Here is a 23,556-nt window from a genome sequence, read left to right as displayed (position 1 = left end):
AGAGGAAGAGAGAGGGATAGAGAGTTAGAAACATCGATGAGAGAGAATCATCAATCAGCTGCCTCTTGCACACCCCCTACTGGGGATGTGCCCGCAACCAAGTACATGCCCTTGACCGGAATCGAATCCGGGACCTTTCAGTCCGCAGGACAACGCTCTATCCACTGAGCCAAACCGGTTTCGGCCAGTAGTGTCTCTTTAGTTCATTGCTTTTAGATGGTACAAAAGGCTCAGGAGTCCATACATAGTGACTTGAGTTTGGACTTAAAATAAAGAGGTAAGAGCCCTTTAATAATTATAACACTTCCTCGAGGCTATACCTAAGAATCATTTTTAGTTTCAGGTGTTTAGTATGTAAATGTACAAGAAAGATCTGGAGGCAAATAGTCTCATCATTTGAGGAGTAATATTTTTTTCTCTACCTGAGTGAGACCATCTGAGTGTATTGTTAAAAAACAAAAAGTTATGCCCTGGCTGGTATGGCTCAGTTGGTTTGAGCATCATCCCATACACCAAAAGGTGCAAAACAGGGTCCCAAATGCACATACGCAGGTTACAGGTCCAGGGTATGTGCAAGAGGCAGCCAATTGATGTTTATCTCTCACATTGATGTCCCCCCCCTTCCTCTCTAAAAACAAACAACAACAACAACAACAACAAAAAACAATCCACAAAAAGTTACAAAAATGAAAGCCAGTCCATGATATGTTGGAGAGGGAAGAAAGCTCAAATAAGACTAGACTTTTCTTACTGTGGACTTGGTATCAGTTAGGTTTTTCAAAACAGAAGGCTTTATATTGTTACATACAATGTTGATTAGGCCCATATTGTCAATGTCTAACAAACCTTCTATCTCAATATAATATGCCTATTTCCTCTTTCTAGAATGCATCTACATTTTTAACTCCTTTCCTACTTGAAGTGTTGTTGGTGATTTAAAACAAAACAATTGCAGTTTACCCTTGAACAATTCTGGGTGTCAGTGCTCTGATGACCTGCACTGTCCAAAATCCATATATAACTTTTGACTCATTTAACTACTAATAGCCTGCTTGACTCATTTTAACTACTAACTACCTGAGGCCTTATTGATAACATAAACAGTTGATTAATACCTATTTTGTATGTTATATGTAATAATATTAAATTCTTACAATAAAGTAAGCTAAGAAAGAAGTTATTAAGAAAAACATATGTTGTTCAAAGGCCAACTATATGTTTAGGATGACAGATACTTTCTGACTAAAAAATAAAGCAGTGTACTCATTAATTAAGGTCAGAGATAATGTATTTTGCCTCTAGTTTGAAAAGTTCCCAAAGATTCCCTTTTTGCACACTGGTAGAAACACAGTGCATTGAAATTCACTTTCTATTACATACAGTAAAATACAGTAATGGCCAGAGCAAATTCGGGTAATTAAGTGGGCTTCATCTATTACCCTAAGGGAAGGATCTTGGGGAAGTATAGATAGAACCACAATATTCAGAAACTGACAAGGAGTGCTCTCATTTTACTCCAGGAAGCATTGTAGATCATACAGTATGAGTTTCTTATCTAATAGGTAAGGAAAACTTAAAAGTAAAACTGAGCTGCTTTTTACTTTATCAATATAATATGCCTTATTATTGCTCTTATTTTTTCATCAGCTCTTCATGAGTAAAGCTCACCATTTCTCTTCCTGAGATAGATGCAGTATAAGGGAAGGAGAACTTTTTGAAATCAGAAAATTCTAATTCTTCCACTTAATTTTTTAAGTTGTTTAAATTTCTAAGCTGCCTGGTAGCTTAGGGAATGATAATTGCTTTGAATGAGATGGGTTAATATTTTTTAAAAAATATATGTTATTGATTTTTCCACAGAGAGGAAGGGAGAGGGATAGATAGTTAGAAACATCCATGAGAGAGAATCATCGACCAGCTGCCCCCTGCACACCCCCTATCGGGGATGTGCCCACAACCAATGTACATGCCCTTGACCAAAATCGAACCCAGGAACCCTTCAGTCAGAGCGACACTCTATCCACTGAGCCAAACTGGTTTCAGCGAGATGGGTTAATATTCTTTTGTTTCTATCAAAGCATCCTGTATGTATAAATATAACTAGTGGTAAAGGATTTCTCCTGATAATGGATGAGTTAACCAGTTTATGATGATAGCTGTGGGGAAAGGGATAATTGAGTTAAAATAGAAATAGAGAGAATAGATATTTTACCTTTTTATCTTGAAATAATCTCATAACTGTAGAAAAATTGTAAGAATAATACGAAGAACTCCCATATAGCCTTTACCCAAATTATCTAGTTGATAACATTTTACTACTTGTTTTATCTTCATTGGGATAGAATGTTCAGCTAACAATTGAGTGTTTACAACAAGTCAAGCATGCTTTTACTTGCCTTATCTCAAGCTACCAACCCATTAATATATGGGTACTGTTACCGCCATGTTTAGAAAGAAAAATGTAGGGAGGTTCAGTCAGTAGTCTGTGATCCCACAGCAGGTAAATGGCAGAGATTTGACAGGAAAGTCCATGTTTTTCACCACTTTCCTCTACCAGTAGATCTAGAGACTTGTGTGCTAGCCCAGATTTTGCCACTAATGGTGGTGTAACCACTGGCAATTTATTTTGCAGCAGTTCCTCATCTTTCCCTTCTGTTCTTGGAACTCAGTGTTCCTGGCCCTGACTCACCTAACAGTAGAGAGAGATACTTTCAATTTAGTGTCCTGAGCCTTTTATTGTTGTTGTTAATCCTCACCTGAGGATATTTTTCCATTGATTTTTAGAGTGGGAGGGGGAGAGACATCCATGTGACAAAGACACATCTATTGGTTGCCTCCTGCACATGGCCCAACCAGGGTCAGGGATCAAGCCTGCAACCAAGGTATGTGCTCTTGACTGGAATCGAACCCAGGACCCTTCAGTCCTCAGGTCGATGCTCTATCCACTGAGCCAAACCAGCTAGGGCAACTTGAGCTTTTTAACTACAAACCAATGTTTAATATAGTATTGCTGACTAATTGTAATTTGTTTAAACCAGTGTTTCCCAAACTTCTCTCATGATGAGAATCACCTGGTGGAGTTGTTAAAACACAGATTCCTGAATCCCAACTAAGAAGTGCTAAACTAGAATTTTTGAGAACATATAGGTAAAATTGCATACCTAACTTAGTGCTCTGTATATAAAATCTGTCTTAGAGCACTAGTTAAGTATACAATTTTACCTATATGTTCCCAAAAATTCTAGTTTAGCACTTCTTAGTTGGGATTCAGGAATCTATGTTTTAACAACTCCACCAGGTGATTCTCATCATGAGAGAAGTTAGGGAAACACTGGTTTAAACAAAGATAAAGATTGAAGTTTGTATGCAGAATTTGGCGTTGAAATCATTGGTGGGGTGAGAATGCACTCCTTTTCCCACACCTAGCTTCTGTATGAAATAGATAGACTGGCCATAACTTGATTGGTGTTCTGTTTTGCAAGGGAGTAAATCAAAAGAGTTTTTCTGTTGAGCAAAGTATCCAGAGGTGCCGGACTGTTTCTTGCCCTAATCACTCCCCTAAGATCAAGATTCTTGACTCCTCTGAGCATATTGCTTCTAGGAGACCAGGGAAGATGACAACAAGATTTGGTCTTTTATTATATCCACTTTTTTTTGGAGTTGAATCCTCCCTCCCCCACTCTTGTTTTGCTCAGAGGAATCTCTCCCCTCAGTTTTAATAGCAGTAGGTTTTCTAGAACATGGAGCTGAGATTGTAAATTTGTTACTTCATGGGCCAGATGTGGCTGGCATGCTTGTGTTTTGGGCTTGCCTAATGTTTGCTTTTTTTTTTTTTTAATTAGTAGTCAACATTTAAAAGCTAGAGGATTTCACATAAAAACCCAGCTTTCAGCTCTTCTTTAAAAGACAAAAAAAAAAAAAAAAAAAAAAAAAAGGAAAGAAAAAATAATGTTGGGTCCATAAAGAGTGGACCAGCCATAGATTACTACTGTCTCCACCAGCCTATTTCAAACTTAGTCTCCTGCAGACAATTGAATTTTCAGCTCCAGACCTTGAAATTGAACTTTAGTCTTAAAAGATGGAGAAGTATAATTGGATGAGCTAGTTAGTGGTGGGTTACTTTATCCTTGTTTTCTAAAGAAGAGTTCTGTTTTCTTGGTTAGATAGAAAAACAGCTAATAAATAAGATTAGGGACTTATCCAAAACCAGTATTATCCCTGTCCATGTCAGTGTTTCATTTCCATCATTACGGTGCAAGAGTGGCTCCTAAATTTCAGAGAGCTTCAGGCATCTTTCCACCCCAGCTTAGCTGGGATTCAACTCTTCATTCCCTGCACAGAGGCACTGCTGCCAGCAGAGGGTGCTGTCTGCTCACTGAGGCTGCTGACATTTTGGCTCAGCTGAGCGGCAGCTGTTGGGCATGTGCCCTGGGCCTGTGTGAGAGTTTGGGCATGTCTATTTGGTTCCCATCCCTAGTGCCCACCCCTTAGACCCTGGCCAGGTTATTGTGTCACTAGGGACTCTGTTCAGTAACAGGAAACTGGGGAAAGTTTAATTGTTTTCTCCTCTCTTTTTCCCATGCAGCTGAACAAAAGGTTCATCCTCAGTTTTCTCCATGCCCATGGGAAGCTGTTTACCCGGATTGGGTAAGTGTGCAGGATGTTTATTTTATTTTCCTACATTACAAGTCATTTTGGAATTTAATATTGTTAGCAACTAGACTGTGTTTGTAACTGAGGGCACAGGGTGTGAATTCTTAGAGGCCTCCACCTTCTCTTCCCTTCACTCCTACTTTGCTCATGAAGTTTGGGAAATATGACTCTCCATCCCTATGTCTCTTTTTTCTCTACCTTTACTAAAGCCCCCTTTAAACAGTCTTTTCTCAAACCCATCCCCCACTCTTAATCCCTCTGGGTTTCTCTTTCCTCTGCCTTCCATTCAGCCCCTAGTAAGCTTAGTCAGCCCTTAAAGAAGTCATGCTCTTTTCCTGGGTGCAACTGCCAAGGGCCCTCCTTGGGAAGAATATTGTCGACTCATTTTTCCTTTAAAAAAAGAGTAACATTTTTTTCTCTCCAATATTTTCTCTTCCTCCTGAACCACACCCCTTTCTTCTATGCTCAGGTTCCTGTACCATGTTGCTTATCTCAGTAAATGCTAAAACTTTTCTATGGTTTCACCATCTCCCATGGATTTACATATAAATCTCAGGGAAGGTGCTGTGTGTGCAAAACTCTGTTACTTCACCCATTAAATCCCTGGATAGAGATCAAGTTTTGAGTTTTCCTTGGTGGATCAGAGTTGTTTTCCACTGTATAAAACTGGCGATCCTAAAGCCTGACTAACGCCTGCACGTCAGAGCACGTGTGTGTTGAGTGCCTCTTCCGTCTTGGCGAGGACTAGGTGGCAGTGCTCTTAGAGAGCTCGTCTGCGTTTTAATGTTTTCTGACTTGGATGTTTTATTGTAAGCTACCCTTTGAGGTGATTAGTTTCGGATTATAGATCTCACTGTTGTCAGTATTTCCCTTTCACTTTCTGTCATAATCTTGTAAGTTTATCTCGAATGCTCTAGAGTGTTTTCTTAGTGGGAGAGGCTGAAAGGCTTTGTCCTTCTTTGAAGAAACATTATTCTATGGATGGTGAACTAGAAAGTATGCTTATTACATATTCATTCGTTATCAACATAGGTAAGAGCGACAGTGATGATTATCACAAAAGGTAGTCTTGATTTAAATGACTTGGGAAATGGAGTACTACCAATAGATGTATCCCCATTAATAGAAATAAGTGTGAGGTGATTCACTTAGGAAAAGTAAACCAGGTGCATCAGTAGCTCCCCTCTCACTGCCTCTCCTACCCCCATATAAGCTCTACTCTGGCAGGAGTTTTTGCTTAACAGTGTTGTTTCTAAGTGCCTATCATGTATTAGATGCCCAGTAAATCTTTGTTGTATGAATGAGTGAACCATTCACACAGAAATGGGTAGACAGAGAAAGATTGAAGAGAAGGATCTAGTTCGTATTCCAGTAGTAGGTTATAGTAGACCCAGGTCAGTTATTAGTGAGTAATGTAAAGCTGAAGTTTCAAGTGGGCAAGATGATATCAGTATCATTTTATAGCAGGAAGTATTATTGTGCTGCACTTAAAATAGCTACTTTGGTTCTTTATCTCTTTATCATCTTTTTTAGTTCTCATTTTTTAAATCTTTCTTTCCCTTACTACCTTTTCACTCAGTTTTTCTCTTCTTTTCTCATATTCTTTAAATTTTCATGTGCCATGTTGCTTTAAGTCCTCAATTTCTGTATTATTGATATTTGAGCATTATAATTCTTTGTTGTAGGGAGCTGTCCTGTGCATTGCAGGATTTTTTTTTTTTTTTTAATATATTTTATTGATTTTTTACAGAGAGGAAGGGAGAGAGACAGAGAGCTAGAAACGTTAATGAGAGAGAAACATCGACCAGCTGCCTCTTGCACACCCCCTACTGGGGATGTGCCTGCAACCAATGTACATGCCCTTGACCGGAATCGAATCTGGGACCTTTCAGTCCGCAGACCGACGCTCTACCGCTGAGCCATACCGGTTTCGGCTTGCAGGATGTTTAATAGCATCCCACGCTTCTTCTACCCACTACATGCCAGCAGCATCGTGTCCCCTACCTCCATCCCTACCCCCCAGTTGTGATAATTAAAAATGTCCCCAGACATTGCCAAATGTTCTCTGGGGGGCAAAATTGCTCCTGATTGAGAACCACTGCTCTACGTATTTGTTAGCTTTTTAGAGACTTTGGGACTAAAGAAGTTATAAATCTTGGTCTGGAATGTAGGAATATTTAGGATATATTTTTATCAAGTTAGGCATTAATATTTTTTCCGCTCTTTTAAAATTCTCACATTTAGATTTATGTATTTTTGGAGGAGGCTTGAGAAATAATCACAGTAATGATTAAAAAGCTAGGAAATGATTTCTAGAGGAAAAATTAATCTTAAAAAAAGTTAAGGTTAAAAAAAAAAAAAAGGTTTATTTAAAGACAGTTGTTTGTTCCCCTTACTGTGTTTAACTATAAAAGAGTTATAACCAGGTAGTTTTGATTTCTATGGGAAGACAGCAAGAGAAAGTAGGCTTATGTTGTAGCTGGAGAGATTTGGGTTAGGTGTAAGAAAACTTCACAGAGATGATGTTCAGGAATTTTCTTTTCTGGAATCCTTTTAAAGATTATCTCATTTGTCAGAGATGGTTTGCTGTGGTCCAGTTTTTTTCAGTATCTCTTCCATCCCTGCATGTAACATATTCTCTTGTCAAAAGATAAGGCCAATCCAGTTGCAACTTCATAAAAAGTGAGTTATAGTAGTGTTCACATGAGGAGAACGTATGTAAAGTCTAGGCGCTCCAGCCCCCTGATGACTATCCCTCCTATGCTTCCCTGGAGGTGCAAGAGAATTGAGTCCCATATTTATTCTGGAAGGCAGAAACAGCAAAAACTTTTCTATTGGAAAAAAAAAAGTATAGAAGTCTGTAAGACTAGAAAAGCAATGAGCCCAAGCCACACACAACAACATGGACTGTTGCCTAATTACCAAGAAGATGTGAAATGTCGGAGGCGTTGAAAACGAATTAAGAGTGAGGAGTTTGTAATGGGGAGCAGCTGAAGACACATCCACTGTCTGGCCTGCCTTTTGAGAAAAGCCCCAGTCTTGCTCTCCAGTCTTCACTTTCTCTGTGCCCAGCACTCCAAATTGCATCAGCATATGCTTGAATGCCTACTGTGTGCAACCCAAGCCTCGTTACTCTCAGCAGCCAGTGAAAAAGAGGCTTGGAGTGTTAGATAGAATCAAGTGCCAAAGAGCTTGTTTTTCACCACCAACTAGTTACAAGACCTTGAGAATGAACAAGTCAGAGCCTCTGTGGGCTTCGGTTTCCTTATCAGTTGTTTAAGTAGAGCAATCCAGTCCTTATGTTCTGTAGCACTGTGATTTTTTTCTCTGATGTCTACCCTTGTCACTCGGCTTAGTTTTATTTCTTTGCTACTGGGTTGCTTTTGTCTTGTTCAGTATTTTAAAATTAAGAAGTTGAGAAGAGTTAGGAAGCCTGATTCTTTTCCAAAGACAATGTTGTCTATCTCAGCTGTGTTCCTTAGCAGAGGTTGGGTCCTGCCCGGTTAAGTCACTGTCTGAGTCACTCCATGTTGTCTGAAAGACTGGTTTCTTAAAACTGCCATTCAAATGAGATAAGGTGTCTCTGGAGACCACTTCAGAAAGCAGTCCCTTAAGTCGGTGAAATGCATAGCCTGAAAATGATTGTATCTTCTGCAGTTTTAAAGGATTGGGACAGAATCCTCTCAGGCACAGGAAGAGGAATCAGTCAGGGGTGTAGCATGGCTCCTAACAGACACTTAATTCCTAGTGAGAGGCAGGCAGCTCAGACCCGCCTTTGGACTCCACTGAGGGAAGTCAAGAAGCTGGCAGCCTATAGACTTTTGATTTGTGATAAATATAATAATTTTGCTTCCTGTTATTGCTTTGGTTAAAGTTACCAGTTTAGTTTTCACTTGCTTGCCTCATCATGCTATTTGCCCTGCTTCAAGACCTCTTGGAATTCAAAAACTGATGCACTTTTTTGGACTTGGAATTGTTAAAAATATAATGTTTGTATTTTGATAATACTTGTAAAATTATAATTGTTTTATATAAAGATCAGTAGTATGCATTACAGGAGAAATCTTTTTATTGTATATAGTGCTTATTGCAAATCACATAAAATATTTAGAAAACCCAGCAAAAAGAAGAAAGAAAAAATTAACCATATTCTCACTATCCAGAGATAGCTATCCACTGTTGACATTTGATGTATATTTTTATCTTTTTTTCTATATACATCACATACACATTTAGTTTTACAAATATGTGTCAAAGGGTTGAGATTAAACTACTTGAAAACTTTTCAGTTAATATTTGTAAAACTTTACCAACATGATTAAAAAATCTAATACAACTTTAAGAAATAGAATTAAATTTTACACATGTGCCATCTTAACCGCCAGCTGTTAGTAGGCATTTTAGGCTATTTTCAGTTTTTTGCTGTTGTTACCATCTTTTTATGCTTTCTCTTCTCCTCCTCTGCTGCTACTGGTATTGCTGCATCTTTTTTTTTGTATTGCTGCATCTTGGCTAACAGTTATTATAAGTAATATACAAAATCTCCTTCTAAAAACATAACATTGTAGCTAAGGCCAAAATTTCTTTTAGCTCTCCCCAAGCCCCTGTGCTCTCTAAAGAGATAACACTAGACATCAGATTATATATTCTTCCAGACCTTTTTACTGCATTTACATATTTACATATGTATCCATAAAATCTATAATTCTATTTTGTGGGTTGTTTCTAAACATAAATTGTACTCTGTCATTATCTCAGTTTTAGTATGATTTTTGTTCTATAATATGGGGTGGAGCAAAGAGGAAGACATAAAACTACTTATAGGTAATTTGAAGCCAAAATCAGATAACATTTTAGTTACAAAATTGGATACCAGAAGCCCCGTTATTGAGCTCTGAGGAAGGTCTTTTTTCTGCATGTCCCTCAGATACTTCCTGACAAAGTGATTTGTCTGAGGAGATCCAGCTTCCCTCATATCTCAGAATTGAAGTTATTCTAACATCCTTATGCATTTGATTTTTTTTTTCTTTTGTTGATGTTGACTGAGTTGAAAGGCAAGGGAAGATTAAAAAAATAAACAAATAACAGAAAGATATGGACATTTGGCCTCTTGCTCCTTTCAGACCCCAGTCTGACCTAGGGAGCGTTAATGGATCTGTTTTAATTCCCATCCCAGGGAAGAGGTTTCCTCAGACACAGCTTCGAAGCAAGACTGTCCCACGTGACACACTGTCATGTCGTTCTGTGTTGGCTCTCTACCGCCTTTCAACACGGAGACACATGGCTCTGAAACTTCCCCTGTGTGGCTGCTTTTCAAGCAGAGTGAACTCTGCTATTCTCGTAATGAGAAGTGCTAGCCCCCCTCCCCACCTCCGACCAGAAAGAGTGCTGCACAGTGTCAGGATTTAAAATGAAACCTTTGTTATAGCCCATGGGGAAAATGGATCCAATCCAGCTCCAAACATATCATTCTGCCATTCCAAACCTACCAAGAGTTTTAATGGTTCTGAAACATTTTAGAGGGGGAAAAAGAGGGGTTTTGGGTGTTTTTTGTGTGTGTGTGTTTTATATTTTTTGTGGGGGATGGGGCACTGGAAATGGCATATGGGAGGTGGGAGCAAATGCATAGTATGTTTTATGCCAGCGAAAATGAAGACAGCTCAGCAGAGAAGGGAACTGGAATGTAAACTGTAATTGACCCATAGTTGTGGCATGATTTCTGGGTACCAGAAGGCCAGTAATAAGAGTTGCCATCCAAGGGCAATGAATGAAGATTGCCAAGATGTCAGAAATCTCTCGAGTTTGCTAACCTGTGGAGGGTCGTACTCAGTGGGGAAAGGATCATGGTTTGGGTTACACTAGAAGCACCTTTCTCTAGGACTTGAAACTGTTTTGTCTTTTTTGAGAAGGATTTCCTTTCCTGTGGCTTTTCAGAAGCTGTTTATTAATCCAGCCTGAAGCTCTTCCTCACCCCGGCACCCAGTGCACTACAAACATTTCTTTGGGGGTGGGGGTGTTGAGGATGGATAAAAGATACTTCGCTGACCACGAATTGTTCAGCATCGCCTTAAGGCTCAATGTGCCTGGCTTCTCTCTCTAGCACCAAGTTTGAATTTGCTTTTTCTTTCTGACAACTTCAGCTGTGGTTTGTTCCTATTGCCAAAGGAGCTCCAGGCATGCACCGCTGTTTGGGATCCAGTGGCCACATTTGGCAGTCAGTGGTTTGAATGACCTCTCTTCAGGAGCCCTAGGTCACTGGCTGGCTTTCTACCTTCCTACATTACAGGCTCTTCCTGTATTGGGAGTGGCAGTTGGCCAGGGCATTATATTTCCACTGGCCTGAAAACATGCAGATCTTGATGAGCAGAGTCTTGTGAGAGTGAGGAGGACAGCAACACAAGAAAGGCTGAAACAGACCATGGGGGCCCTCAGTCTGAGTTCCTCCAGGGGAAATATGGGACCCTCAGGTGGAGCAGTTGGTGAGACAGTGCCTGAGAAGACAGCAGCAGAGAACTATTTCTGGTTTCCTGAAGTAAAGCCTTGAGTAAAGAATCTTTAGATTCGTGAACCAGGGAGTTTGGGGAATATGTAAGTCTTAGAGCTTAAAGGAAACTTGTTTGCTATTTAGAAAAACCAGTTGTTTCAGAGAGAAACCTTGATTTCATTTCAGTTTGAATCCGGTTATTGCCAAGGGTTAGGAAATAACATACCAAAGCATAATAACTCATAGCAATTTATCCAAAATTGAGTCGATTTATCTCCAAACCTCGAACACTTCTTTCTCTTAAATTTGTCCACAATCTTAGGATTGTAGGAAGGTTTGTGAAAGTAGTAAGGATACACCCTATGCGTTAGTTGTTGTCTGCTTTCAGAGAGAGAGAGAGAGAGAGAGAGAGAGAGAGAGAGAGAGAGAGAGAAAAAGAAAAAGAGAGAGAATATATCAGTGCTCTCGGGGATGTCCCTCACTGATGGGCTGATGTATTTGTAGGATGGAGACATTCCCTGCAGTGGCTGAGAAGGTACTCAAGGAGTTCCAGGTATTGCTGCAGCATAGTCCATCTCCTGTTGGAAGTACTCGCATGCTGCAGCTTATGACCATCAACATGTTTGCTGTACACAACTCCCAGTTGAAAGGTAAGGCATGTTCACTTTCTTTATCTAGACAGATAAAGATTAATCTAGCTTTTTTTCCTATGCTACCATACCACTAAATCCCCCCTCCCCCCCCACACACACACCCTTCCCCACCATTGCCTCTCACATCCTTAATTTGCTCTCTGAAATCTGTATGACTCTCTAGTACTTGGGTGGGATGGAAGGAGGGAATCATGGGTATAGAGCTTAATTTGCAAACCCAGAGATGCTGTTGCACATCTGGCCGTGCTAAAGGCAGCAGCAAGGCCTCTTGGAGTCTGCAGACCCAGAGCCTCTCCCAGGGGAGAGGCATTGCTGAAATGTTTCATCGCAGAGACCATACGCTTGGCAGGGATTGGGAATAGCTGTTTCTGGACTCATGTACCCTGTTTGTTCAATATGGAAAAGTCTAGTTCCCTGTGGGATATCCCTTGTGGGAGCCTGCCAGGGAGTAAGAACAGAGAATTGATGAGCTTTGGTGACTCAAATTGGAAGCACAAAAATCACCAGGCCCAGAATTTGGCTAACAAACTAGTGTGTATTCTAAAATGCTTTTTGGAATACTGAGGTTTTTTGAGGCAGGGGATGGGGTGGGAGAGGGCAGAGAGATGCTGATTGGCAGGATTTTTAAATGTTCTGAAGACCAGGTCACAGCAAAAGGATGTTACCAGGATCCCATTCTTTCCCATTCCCATTTCCCTTTCTTTCTCCCAACTTCCTCTTCCTCTTCCTCCTTTCCCCTTCCCCCTTCCCTTTATTTCCCTTCCCTTCTCGTCTAGGTAAGGATATGTGGTTTGCCTTTATGGAAATATGTAATATAGGGATAACATTATTTTGTGTGTTTGTTTGCAAGAGAGATTTGTTCCACGATGCCAAAGAATTGTTTTAAAGCATTGGCAGAGAGTAAAGTTTGGTTTCCTGGCTGATAGGTTATTATCTGAAATGCCAAGAAATGGGAATTGCCCCATGGAGACTCCATTGTAAAATAGACCTGGTGTTTCTGGACAGGTTATCGCTAGTTCTCTTATTGTACTTTTTCTTTTCTTTAAAAAAATTTTTATTTATTGATTTGGGGGTGGGGGAGAGGGGAGAAAGCATCGATTTGTTATTCCACTTATTTATATATTCATTGGTTGCTTCTTGTACATGCCCTGACTGGGAATCGAGCTCACAACCTTGGCATTATGGATGATGCTATAACCAACTGAGCAACCTGGCCAGGGTCTTATCGCACATTTTCTTGTTGCTTTCTCTCACGCTGAAATTGATTTATTTTCCTTTCCTTTTATATTTGAGTGTTCTACATTAGCTTACCGATGAGTGATTTTGCCACAATGTCCCTTGAAACTTGTCTCTTCCTGGGACTTTGTAAGACCCTCTGCTAGTCTGTCTGGGTTTTCAGTTATATCTGAATCATAGAAGATCTCCTCCGCTCAAGTTGCCTGCTTACAGCATTTAGAATTCCCAGCAGAAGACAAGATGCAGAGGCTGAGGTGCCATTTTGAACTTGGCTAATTATTCCTGAGAACAGCTCGGAGGATGCATGCTGTCCTAGGGGACAGTGGTGGTTTCTCAGGAAGGAGGAAATAAAGTTTGTAAAGTGCTGTCCTGGTAAGGCTGTGAAGTCCAAAGGGGCAGGAGATTGATTCCTTCTTCATGACTCTGCTGGTTTTGCTACCAAGTGGGAAGCTCAGTGGACTCAGGAAATGGGGCCTCCTGAGGTGCCCTCCTGTTCATTGTCCTGCCTTCCTCTAACCTCAACCCACAGAGTTCAGTGAGCTGCCCATCACAGAGCTGCAGCCTCTGCCAAGGTATTTTTCTAGCACCAAGTGACCTGTAATCTTGGGAGGTGTGAATGTAAAGGACCTGCGCTCTTGCCTGTGAAGCATTTGTTGTCAGCCTCTGCTCCACGAAAAGGAACACCTTGGCCTTTCATAGGCCACCAGTGAGTCCTTTCTTGTAGCTGTTGTTTAGTAAAGGTTAAAAAATACAGACGAAAGGAAGGTGAGATGGTGAGAAGAGAGAAAGAAGGAAATAGGTGGTTCCCCCGGTTGAGGCCAGGGAACTTTTTTAGTACTGTACTCTTCTCCCTGGCTGTTGTATGAGGACCTGCTAGCCAGGAAGGACATGCCAAAGCCTGTGCCTGAGACCCTGCTGCTCGTTTCTGGCCTTGTCCTGATGCTCACCTCCATGAGGCAATGGGGCCAAGAGGACAATGCTATGAGGTGGTCAGAAGTTCCTAGGGTGTTTCAGGGATAAACAGCTTGGACCACAGGATATAACACTCAACTAGGACAGAGAGCTTTGTGGACGTGCTGCCAAGTACCCGGTGTGCAGCTGAGGCGGCCGTCCAGACCCCACTGTGTGGGCTGCCATTGGGAGAGGGGTGAGCGGAGCACACAGCGGGCTGGTTGGTGGGAAGATGCACTTTTCCATTTCCCAGCATATGAGTCATCTTCTCTGGGCCCCTGTGCTGTGCTTGCATGGACAGTGGCAAGAAGGGGGTGTTGTGGCTGAGCAGCAGCATCTGTGCCGGGGGTGGAGAGCGAAGGGGGTTGGGGAGAGGGTAAAGGTTTAAATCCTTCACTAATCAGCAGCAGTTTGAATCACATTTTTATGAGTAAGGAAGTGATAAATCAGCCCTGAGTGTTCAGCCCCAAAGTCCTGTCAGCCGGTGCCCTTCTAAAGTCTTCTCTCCAGGCCACTCTGCTTGCTGTCAGAGTCGCCAGCCACCCAGCTGCGGGACCCTGACTGTCTGAAACCAGGAAGCAAGGGCCTGATGCTGCTTGGCCCTCCCAGGTGCTTGGGGTCTGTGATGATTTGGCAGTCAGTGCAAGTTACAGAACATCTGGGCCATCATTTTTCCTTCCATTCCTTCTTGGACATATCCTTCTGGGTGGGTGTTTGCATAACTCAGTTCCTGGACTCTGTGGAGAAGGAACGTTCCAGAATGAAGCAGAGGTGATCAGTGGTCCCCAAGGCAGTCGAGGTCCTTTCAATCTGTGCTTGGGCTTTCCCTGTAGATGTGGACCTAAAGAGTATGATTTGGAGAGCAGCAGGGATGTCCTTACTAAAACATATGTCCTTTGTGATACCCCTAATTCATTTTATTTGTGTGTGTGTGTGTGATCAGTGTTACTCTTGTATAATTGTCTTTTTTTTCTCTCTCTCCAAATTACCTATAGTTCAGGGGTAGGAATGATACTATCACTTTAGTCTGATTACTTTTCAGATGTGTTTTTCTTGTCAAGAGAGACAGAGAACTGTTTAAAAGCTTTGGACACCTCACAAGACAAAGTGGATGAAAAAGCTTAGATGGTGGTGAGAGAAAGGCATCCTTCCCCTTTTCCTAGGTTATAGTTTTCCCCAGAGCTCAGGGAGGTAGAGTTTGTGAGGTCAGATTTGCCCCCCTGTCCATAGGAGAAAATAAGTTGAGTTAATGCCACATCATTTACCAACTAAACTTTCCAGTCTCAGCAGTGATCTTAACACTCAGGGGTATTGGTGGGGGAGCTATTATCTCCTCTTATGAATGGGGCCTATGCAAAAATCCCACATTAGTGGGACTACTAAGAATCTAGAATCCTAGTATTCTAAAGTGAAGTGGTTGGGGACAGATAAATTTGAGGGATATTTAGGGTCCCTCAGCATAGTGCCTGGAATTTATTAGGCACTCAGTAATTATTGAATGTATGGATGAAGAAGGCAAGCCAGCGTTCATTGTATAGTATGTTCCTTACCTGGCCTGAGTCCAACATTATCTTGTGGTGGTGATAGGTGGTTCCCAGAGTGATGTCACAATTGGTAATCGTTCTGTGGCATTCCCAAGCCTGAAGGGAGAAATGGGGCCTTCTCCACGTGCCTCAGCATTTAACACTTCAGTAGCCATTTGATTGGCTGACGTGATTCTGGAGGATGAACTGTTGATCTAGACCACAAGCATGCCAAGAATTTTAATTTTTTAAAAATTTTGTAATTTAAGGAAATAAAACTCTAGTTTTTGAAAAGGAATAATTGAAGCAACATTTGTGGAAGAGCATCACTAAAAGCCCATTGCATCCCCCATCTGTGCCCAATTTGCTCCAATCTGCCCTTCCCCCTTTTTTCTTTTTCTTCCTTTTTCTCTTCCCCTCTTGCTCTCTCTCTTTTAAAAAAATATGTTTTATAATTCCTGGAATCAAAACCATCTCATGCACACACTGTTTTATTTTACTGCATTATTGGATTATACTTCCTATAAATCATTGGATGTTATTCATTGGCCACCACTGGAATAACTTCCCTTTTCTGTGCCCTGGCCCCCTCTTTTTCCTCCTCTACCGGTTCATAGAGCAGAGCTCTAGTTCAGCCTCGCAGAGAAGCCCTGGTGGCAGCAAGAGGGCACCCAAGAGACACTTCTTATGTGTGCCTTGGTGTTTACTGCCGTTAGGGAACATTTAGGGGCTGGGATTGAGGCAGGGCTAGACTGGCATTCCTTTCATAATCAATTATGCTTGCTTTTATGGTTGGTTAGTAATCCTGAATTGCAGGAGGTAAAGTGGCACACGTGCTCCTCCAGAGAGATAGCGAATCATAGCTGTCTATATGGGACTGATAGAGCTTAACTCAGTTGTGTGGGGACCTCACACCTACATGGCATTGTTATGTATGGAGGTTGACTCCAGTTGGGAAATTCCATTCACAACCAAGATTTCTTTGTCTTTAACATACAGCCACCTTAGAGATCTTCAGTAAAGCGATTTGTTCCTCTGTGGCAGTTCACTTCAGTCTGAGTCTCTTACCCAAGCAGAATGTATGAAGTGCCTAATCCTCTGCTTGTCAGAATAGTTGTACAGGAAATCCACCTTTCATAAGGGGTTAAGCTTGAGTTTAGCTGCATAAACTGGCCCTTTCATTCCTCCTTCTATATTTCTGGTGGTAGAAGCCCTTGGGCTTTTTCTCCTCAAGGATCCATGGGTAGATTTTTACAGGTAATCAGCATTGCCTGACCTTCATTTTCAGAGTACATTAACAGAGAGCCAGCTTGGCCAACACATTTTGTGAGAAATAAATTCAAAGGTCAGAAGAGGCTAGGCTTTAGAAAGCAGGCCAGGGGAAGATGCATCCTTCAGCTATGCCCTCTGTCCCTTGGGGCAAGATATAACTATCAACAGGCCACTTAGCATAGACTTCTTCCCTCAGAATTTTCTGGAAAAGAAGAAAAAGTAAAGTTTTCAGTGGCCTACCCAGTTCTGGATTCCAGGGTCCATGCTGTTTTTAGAATGAATCCGTTACTTTAGTCTGGGGAGGAAAAGCAGTTATGAAAAGCTAAAGAAAGGAGAAAATTCATTTATACCAATTATTAAGCCTCTTATGTCAATTGAAGAAATGTCTATTTTTTATTTTATTTTTTTATTTTTTTGCTCCAAGGTAATAGTGTGGTTTGATGTACATAGCTGCTTCGGTGTACAGTGCAGAAATGCAATATCCCATCATTGCCCAGAAGTTAATGTGAGCTAGATACCTCATCTCTGTTGTCATTTTACAGTTTCTCAATTTGATTTTTTGCTCCAGGATGGTCTTATTCTGAAAAAGAGATGGAATTGGGTGGAATGTTGGCAGCAGGATTCCCAACTGCCTTTTCTGAGCTCTCTTTAAGCTTTTCCTGAGGAATAGAATTCTGAATGTGTAGTTTACAGAGGGCTCAGGTTGGTGTGTTTATTGAATACACAGAGGGAGCTGGTGTAATCTAGGGTTGGAGGTTGGGGGAAGTGAGTTGTACTTGGGACCCTAACCAAGTGAATGTTGGTCTGGGGAAAATTGTAGCTTTCAGAGACAGTGGCCAATAATGACAGCAGAACAGCACTGTGATAATATCTAATGACATTTTTTAGTTGCTATATATGAATTCTCATTTGACTTCTCCTATTAGTCCTCTGAGACAGGTGAGCAGGTATTTTATGTCTTATTTTATAGATAATGAGAAACATATCAGAAAGGTTAAGTGATGTAAGCAAGTTTGCACAGCTAGTAAATTACACTCCGGCCTCAAGTATCTGGCCTTCTATATCAGAAGACACAAAAACTTCTCTGGACTTAATTGAGACAGATCAACAATGCAAGTATCCCCTGCCCCCAAATCCCATATCTGAGCAGCCGCTGTTCTTTGATGAAGAAAATGATCTTTGAATCTGATCTGAGACAAGAAGAGAGACTAAAGTACAGATGAGAAAGTTGGCACAATCAGAATTCTCCCAAGTTGTTTGAGGCTCAAGTGGGGCCACCGGTAGGAAGCTAGCAAAAGAATACAGTGTAGGCAAATCAAGGTTTTCTGGGGTTCATATTTATAATTGTTATGGGCAAGGCGGAATCTCCCTCTCACGGTGGAAAATGTTTGTTCATGACCAGTTGGTAAAAGAATTGTTTGTATATTTGTATTTATATACTACTATAGGTCCGATGCACGAAATTCATGCACAGGTAGGGTCCCTAGGTCTGGCAGGCAATCAGGGCTGATCGGGGCCTTCCTTTCCCTGCTGCTGGCTGCCTGCCAGGGCCTTCCTTCATTCCGTGCTGTCCCCTGGTGGTCAGCGCATGTCATAGCAAGTGATTGAACTCCCAGTTGAACTCCCGAGGGGACACTTTGCATATTAGCCATATATATATGTACACACACACATATACACACACATACACACACATACATATATACATACATACATACCATCCAGTTTTTAATTTTTTTTAAAAATATATTTTATTGATTTTTATACAGAGAGGAAGGGAGAGAGATAGAGAGTTAGAAACATCGATGAGAGAGAGTCATTGATCAGCTGCCTCTTGCACACCCCCTACTGGGGATATGCCCGCAACCAAGGTACATGCCCTTGACCGGAATCGAACCCGGGACCCTTCAGTCCCCAAGCCGACGCTCTATCCATTGAGCCAAACCGGTCCCGGCACCATCCAGTTTTTTAAATCAATGTCATTGAAGTAAAGCTTATATACAATAAAATGCACCCATTTTAAGGGTGCATTTTAATACATGTGACCAATTTATATACTTAAGTAACCATCATTATAATCATTTCCATCATCCCAAAAAGTTTTCTTGTGCCCATTGCAGTTGATCTCCATCCCTATCCTTGGCTCTAGGAAATCTTACTTGCTCTCTGTCACTATGCATTGGATATGTCTTTTCTAGAGTTTTATATAGACGGAATCATAAGTGTGTGCTCATTTGTATCTGGCTTCTTTTGCTCAGCATAATGTTTCTGAGATTTGTTCATATTGTTACATGTTATCAGTATTTCATTCCTTTGTATTCATTGTATAATATTGTATCGTATGGATATACCACAGTTTTGTTTATCTAGTTACCTATTGATGGAACATTTGGGTTGTTTCTAGTTTTGGGCTATTAATGTATTTTAGTTGTAATTCCAGTTTGGTCCTGGGAGCGTGTCTGTGCAGCATTCACTTATTCCGCCGCCAGTTTTAATCCCCCTTCTGGGTTATCCTATATAATAAAAGGCTAATATGCAAATTGACCTAACGGTGGAACAACCAGTTACTATGATATGCACTGACCACCAGAAGGCAGACGCTAAATGCAGGAGCTGTCCCCTGATGGTCAGTGTGCTCTCACAGGGGGAGCACCTCCCAGCCAGAGCCAGGCTCATGACTGGTGAATGCAGCAGTGGTGGCAGAAGCCTCTCCCGCCTCTGTGGCCGCACTAAGGATGTCTGACTGCTGGCTTAGGCCCGCTCCCCATCAGACACACATCCTCCGTAGGCTCCTGGACTGCGAGAGGGTTCAGGCTGGGCTGAGCGATCCCCCCAGGTGCATGAATTTTGTGCACCACACCCCTAGTTATGAATATAACTTCTATGAACTTTTGTATGAGTGTCTTGCGAACATATGTTTTCATCTCTCTTGGGTAAATACCTAAGGGTGGATTTCTTTGGTCATATGGTAAGTGTTTAACTTTATAAGAAACTGCTAAACTGTTTTTCAAAGTGTTTGATCCATTTTACATTCCTTCCAGCAGTGTCTGAGAATTCCACTTTCTTTGCATCCTTGCCAACATTTGGTATTGTCCATCTCTTTTACTTTAGCTATTCTAGTGAATATGCAATGCTATTTCTTTTTTGATATATCTTTATTGATTTCAGAGAGGAAGGGAAAGGGAGAGAGATATAGAAACATCAATAATGAGAGAGAATCATTGACTGGCTGCCTCCTCACAACCCCCATTGGGGATTGAGTCTGCAACACAGGCATGTGCCCTTGGCTGGAATAGAACCTGGGACCCTTCAGTCTGCAGGTCGACGCTCTATCCACTAAGCCAAACCAGCTGGGGCTGCAGTGCTATTTCATTTTGGTTTTAAATATATCTTATTGATTTTTTACAGAGAGGAAGGGGAGAGATAGAGAGCTAGAAACGTCAATGAGAGAGAAACATCGACCAGCTGCCTCTTGCACACCCCCTACCGGGGATGTGCCCGCAACCAACGTACATGCCCTTGACCGGAATTGAACCCGGGACCTTCCAGTCCGCAGGCTGACGCTCTACCGCTGAGCCAAACCGGCTTCGGCTCATTTTGGTTTTAATTTGTGTTTCCTAGATGACTAAGGATGATGAGTGACTTTTTATATATTAATTGCCATTTGTATATATTATTTGGCAAGTGTCTATTCAAATCTTTTGCCCATTTAAAAAATCAAATTGTTTGTTAAGTTTTAAGAGTTATTTCTATAATTTGGATAAGCCCTTTATAACATAAATGTTTTGCAAGTATTTTTTCCCATTCTTTTTTTTTTTTTTTCCCCCTTCTTCCTTTTGGATTTTTTTTCCATCTCTCCCCCTTCCCCCCGACTAGTTTTCTTTCTTTCTTTCTTTCTTTCTTTTTTTTTAGTGGTTACCTTAAAAATTAAGGTTTGTATACTTGCCTTGCTAAAAGTAAAAAATGTTATTCAGCATTTTCACCCTCCTCCTAAATAATACAGGGACCATGGAAGGCTTAAATTCTATTTATTCTCTTTCTATTTATTCTAATTTATATGCTGCTGTTGTCATGTATTTTATTTATTTTTATTATTAAAATATATATATATATTTTTGCCCTGTCTGGTTTGACTCAATAAAATAAAATGAGGCTTCTTAGCTGGGACCGGTTTGGCTCAGTGGATAGAGCGTCAGCCTGCGGACTGAGGGGTCCCAGGTTCAGTTCCGGTCAAGGGTGTGTGCCTTGGTTGCGGGCGCATCCCCAGTCAGGGGTGTGCAGGAGGCAGCTGATTAATGTTTCTAATTCTCTGTCCCTCTCCCTTTTTCTCTGTAAAAAATCAATCAAATATATTAAAATATATATATATATATTTATTTCAAAGAGGAAGGGAGAGGAAGAGATAGAAACATCAATGATGGCCAAAGCCGGTTTGGCTCAGTGGTAGAGCGTCGGTCTGCGGACTGAAAGGTCCCGGGTTCGATTCCGGTCAAGGGCATGTACATTGGTTGTGGGCACATCCCCAGAAGGGGGTGTGCAAGAGGCAGCTGATCGATGGCTCTCTCTCATCGAGGTTTCTAACTCTCTATTTCTCTCCCTTCCTCTGTAAAAAATCAATAAAATATATTTAAAAAATAAATAAACATTGCAATGCCTCCCATCCCTTTAAAAAAAAAAAAGAAAAAAAAAGAAAAAAAGAAACATCAATGATGAAAGAGAATCAGGCCTCCTGCACGCCTCCTACTGGGGGTCAAGCCCACAACCCAGGCATGTGCCCTTGATCGGAATTGAACCTGAGACCTTTCAGTCTACAGGCTGATACTCTATCCACTGAGCCAAACTGGCTAGGGCTGTTGTCATGTATTTTAATTATTCTTTTTCTTTTAAACTCTGCAGGACAAATTATTATTGTTTTTATTTTTGTTTTATTTGTTGTTATTTTGCCAGTAAATGTTTATTTAGACTTTCCCATGTGTTTACTACTTTATTTTAATTTTCTTTAGCATTTCAGACCCTCCACCTGGGATCATTTTCTTCCTGCCTTAAGTATATTCTTTAGAAGTTATTTTGTGAAGTTCTTTTGATGACACACTTTTTCAGTTTTTATTTGTCTGAAAAGCTTTATTTTTCCTATTTCTAAAAGATCTTTTACAGGTATTCACTTGTAATAGAACTCTATTTTTTCTTTCTTTCTTTTTTAATCCTCACCTGAGAAAATTTTTCCCACTAATTTCTTTTTTTTTAGAGAATGGAGGGTAGGGAGAATTGAGGGAGGGATAAAGGAAGGGAGAGAAGGGAGGGAGGGAAACAAGTGAGAGAGATAAATCAGTTTGGTTATCTCCTGTCTGTCGGTGCCCCGACCAGAGCCAGGGTGCAAACCTGTAACCAAGGCACATGCCCTTGACCAGAAATGGAACCCACAGCTCTTTGGTCCACAGGCCGATTCTCTAACCACTGAGAAAACTGGTCAGGGCTGGTAATAGAACTCTAGGTTACAGTTATTTTCCCTCAGTCCATTTAAGATAGTTTACTGTCTCTAGGCTTTAACTCTTGTGATTATTTCTCTTTTAAAAATAATTACTTTTTTTTCTCTGGGTGCTTTCTAGGTCTTTTTAAAAACTCTTTGATGTTCTTCAGTTTTAATGATTTGTCTAGGTTTATATTTATTATTTTTTCAGCAAAGTATTTGTTGTGAGTTGTCAGTAGTTTTGGAAGATGCATCTGCATCTTTATTTATTTATTTATTTTTAAGATACTGCATGTACACATGCTTTCTCTTCTCCTCTAACTGATTAGACCTATGTTAGACCTTTTCGGTCTTTAATGTTTCTTAAAGTTCTCTCTCATTTTTCTGACTTTTCTTTTAGTGTGCTACATTCCAGATAACTTCTTTAACTTTGTCTTTCAGTTCACTGAATCTTTCATTGGCTATATCTAATCTGTTAAATATGTCCTACTGAGTTTGATATTTTAATTATAAATTTTTATTTCCAGATGTTTTGAGTTTTTTCTTCAAAACTACTTTTTTAGTAGTGTCTTGTTCCCTGAATATATTTGCAAGCTTGTTTCTTATGTCTTTAAAATATATTAAACATGGTTGTTTTAGAGACTATGATGAATGGGTTCATTTAGGTGAGTTTCTGCTAATCTCATTTCTGCTGGTTGTTCTCATGTACTTCTAAATTTTTTCTTGTGTAATTAAAATTTTTTTCTTGTAATCTGCTTATTTTCTGTGGGATTCCATTAGTGAGAATTCTTGGAGACCTGAGGTGGAAATGGGGATAGGATTTAAGTTTGCTGTTGTCCACAGCACGGTATAAGTCTAAAATAACCCCTTTAAATTAAAATATCCGTTGGAGGGTTTTCTTACCACCCAAGTAATGTGAATTCTATGAGGACTAGTGTACAGTCCATATTTTCAGGGCAATATTTTTCTCTCTTTAGTCAGACCCAGGGTTTGACACAGTGAATTTCCAGCTGTCTTCTCAAGGGGCTGAGGGTTATTTTTTACTCACTCCTATACTTTGGCTGTAGCTCTGTGGGATTCCAACTTGACGGCACAGATCTTGGGCATCCTGTTGTATTGGCTGTACCTGTGAAACTTTGGTTCATCAGGTAAGCAGATGTTGTTAGGGTAAAGCTGGGCTCTCTCTCACACATATCTCTAGTTCTCCATCTTTATTCAATCCCTGACCAGAGGATTCCTTTCTAATTTACTAGCTCATCAATACTTTCTAAAAAGTTTTTAAAAATACTTTTTCCAGAGTAATTAGTTGTTGAATTG

The 23,556-nt window shown here is 40.7% G+C and overlaps 1 protein-coding gene across 2 annotated transcripts in view; it reads left to right on the top strand.

The window, feature by feature from the left end:
- Positions 1 to 23,556, top strand: part of SMG6 (SMG6 nonsense mediated mRNA decay factor) — a 224,512-nt gene that overhangs the window by 49,822 nt on the left and 151,134 nt on the right. For both annotated transcript variants that reach the window (XM_084862837.1, XM_084862836.1), the window contains exons 9-10: positions 4,586 to 4,647; positions 11,642 to 11,787. In XM_084862837.1, the coding sequence (XP_084718963.1) occupies positions 4,586 to 4,647; positions 11,642 to 11,787 (208 nt within the window). The remainder of the gene's footprint in view (positions 1 to 4,585; positions 4,648 to 11,641; positions 11,788 to 23,556) is intronic.

This window comes from Pipistrellus hanaki (genome assembly GCF_964339955.1).
Source record: "Pipistrellus hanaki genome assembly, chromosome: 16".
Lineage (NCBI taxonomy): Eukaryota > Metazoa > Chordata > Mammalia > Chiroptera > Vespertilionidae > Pipistrellus > Pipistrellus hanaki.
Note: the sequence above shows the minus strand (reverse complement) of the source record. Positions and strands in the feature narration are given on the sequence as shown.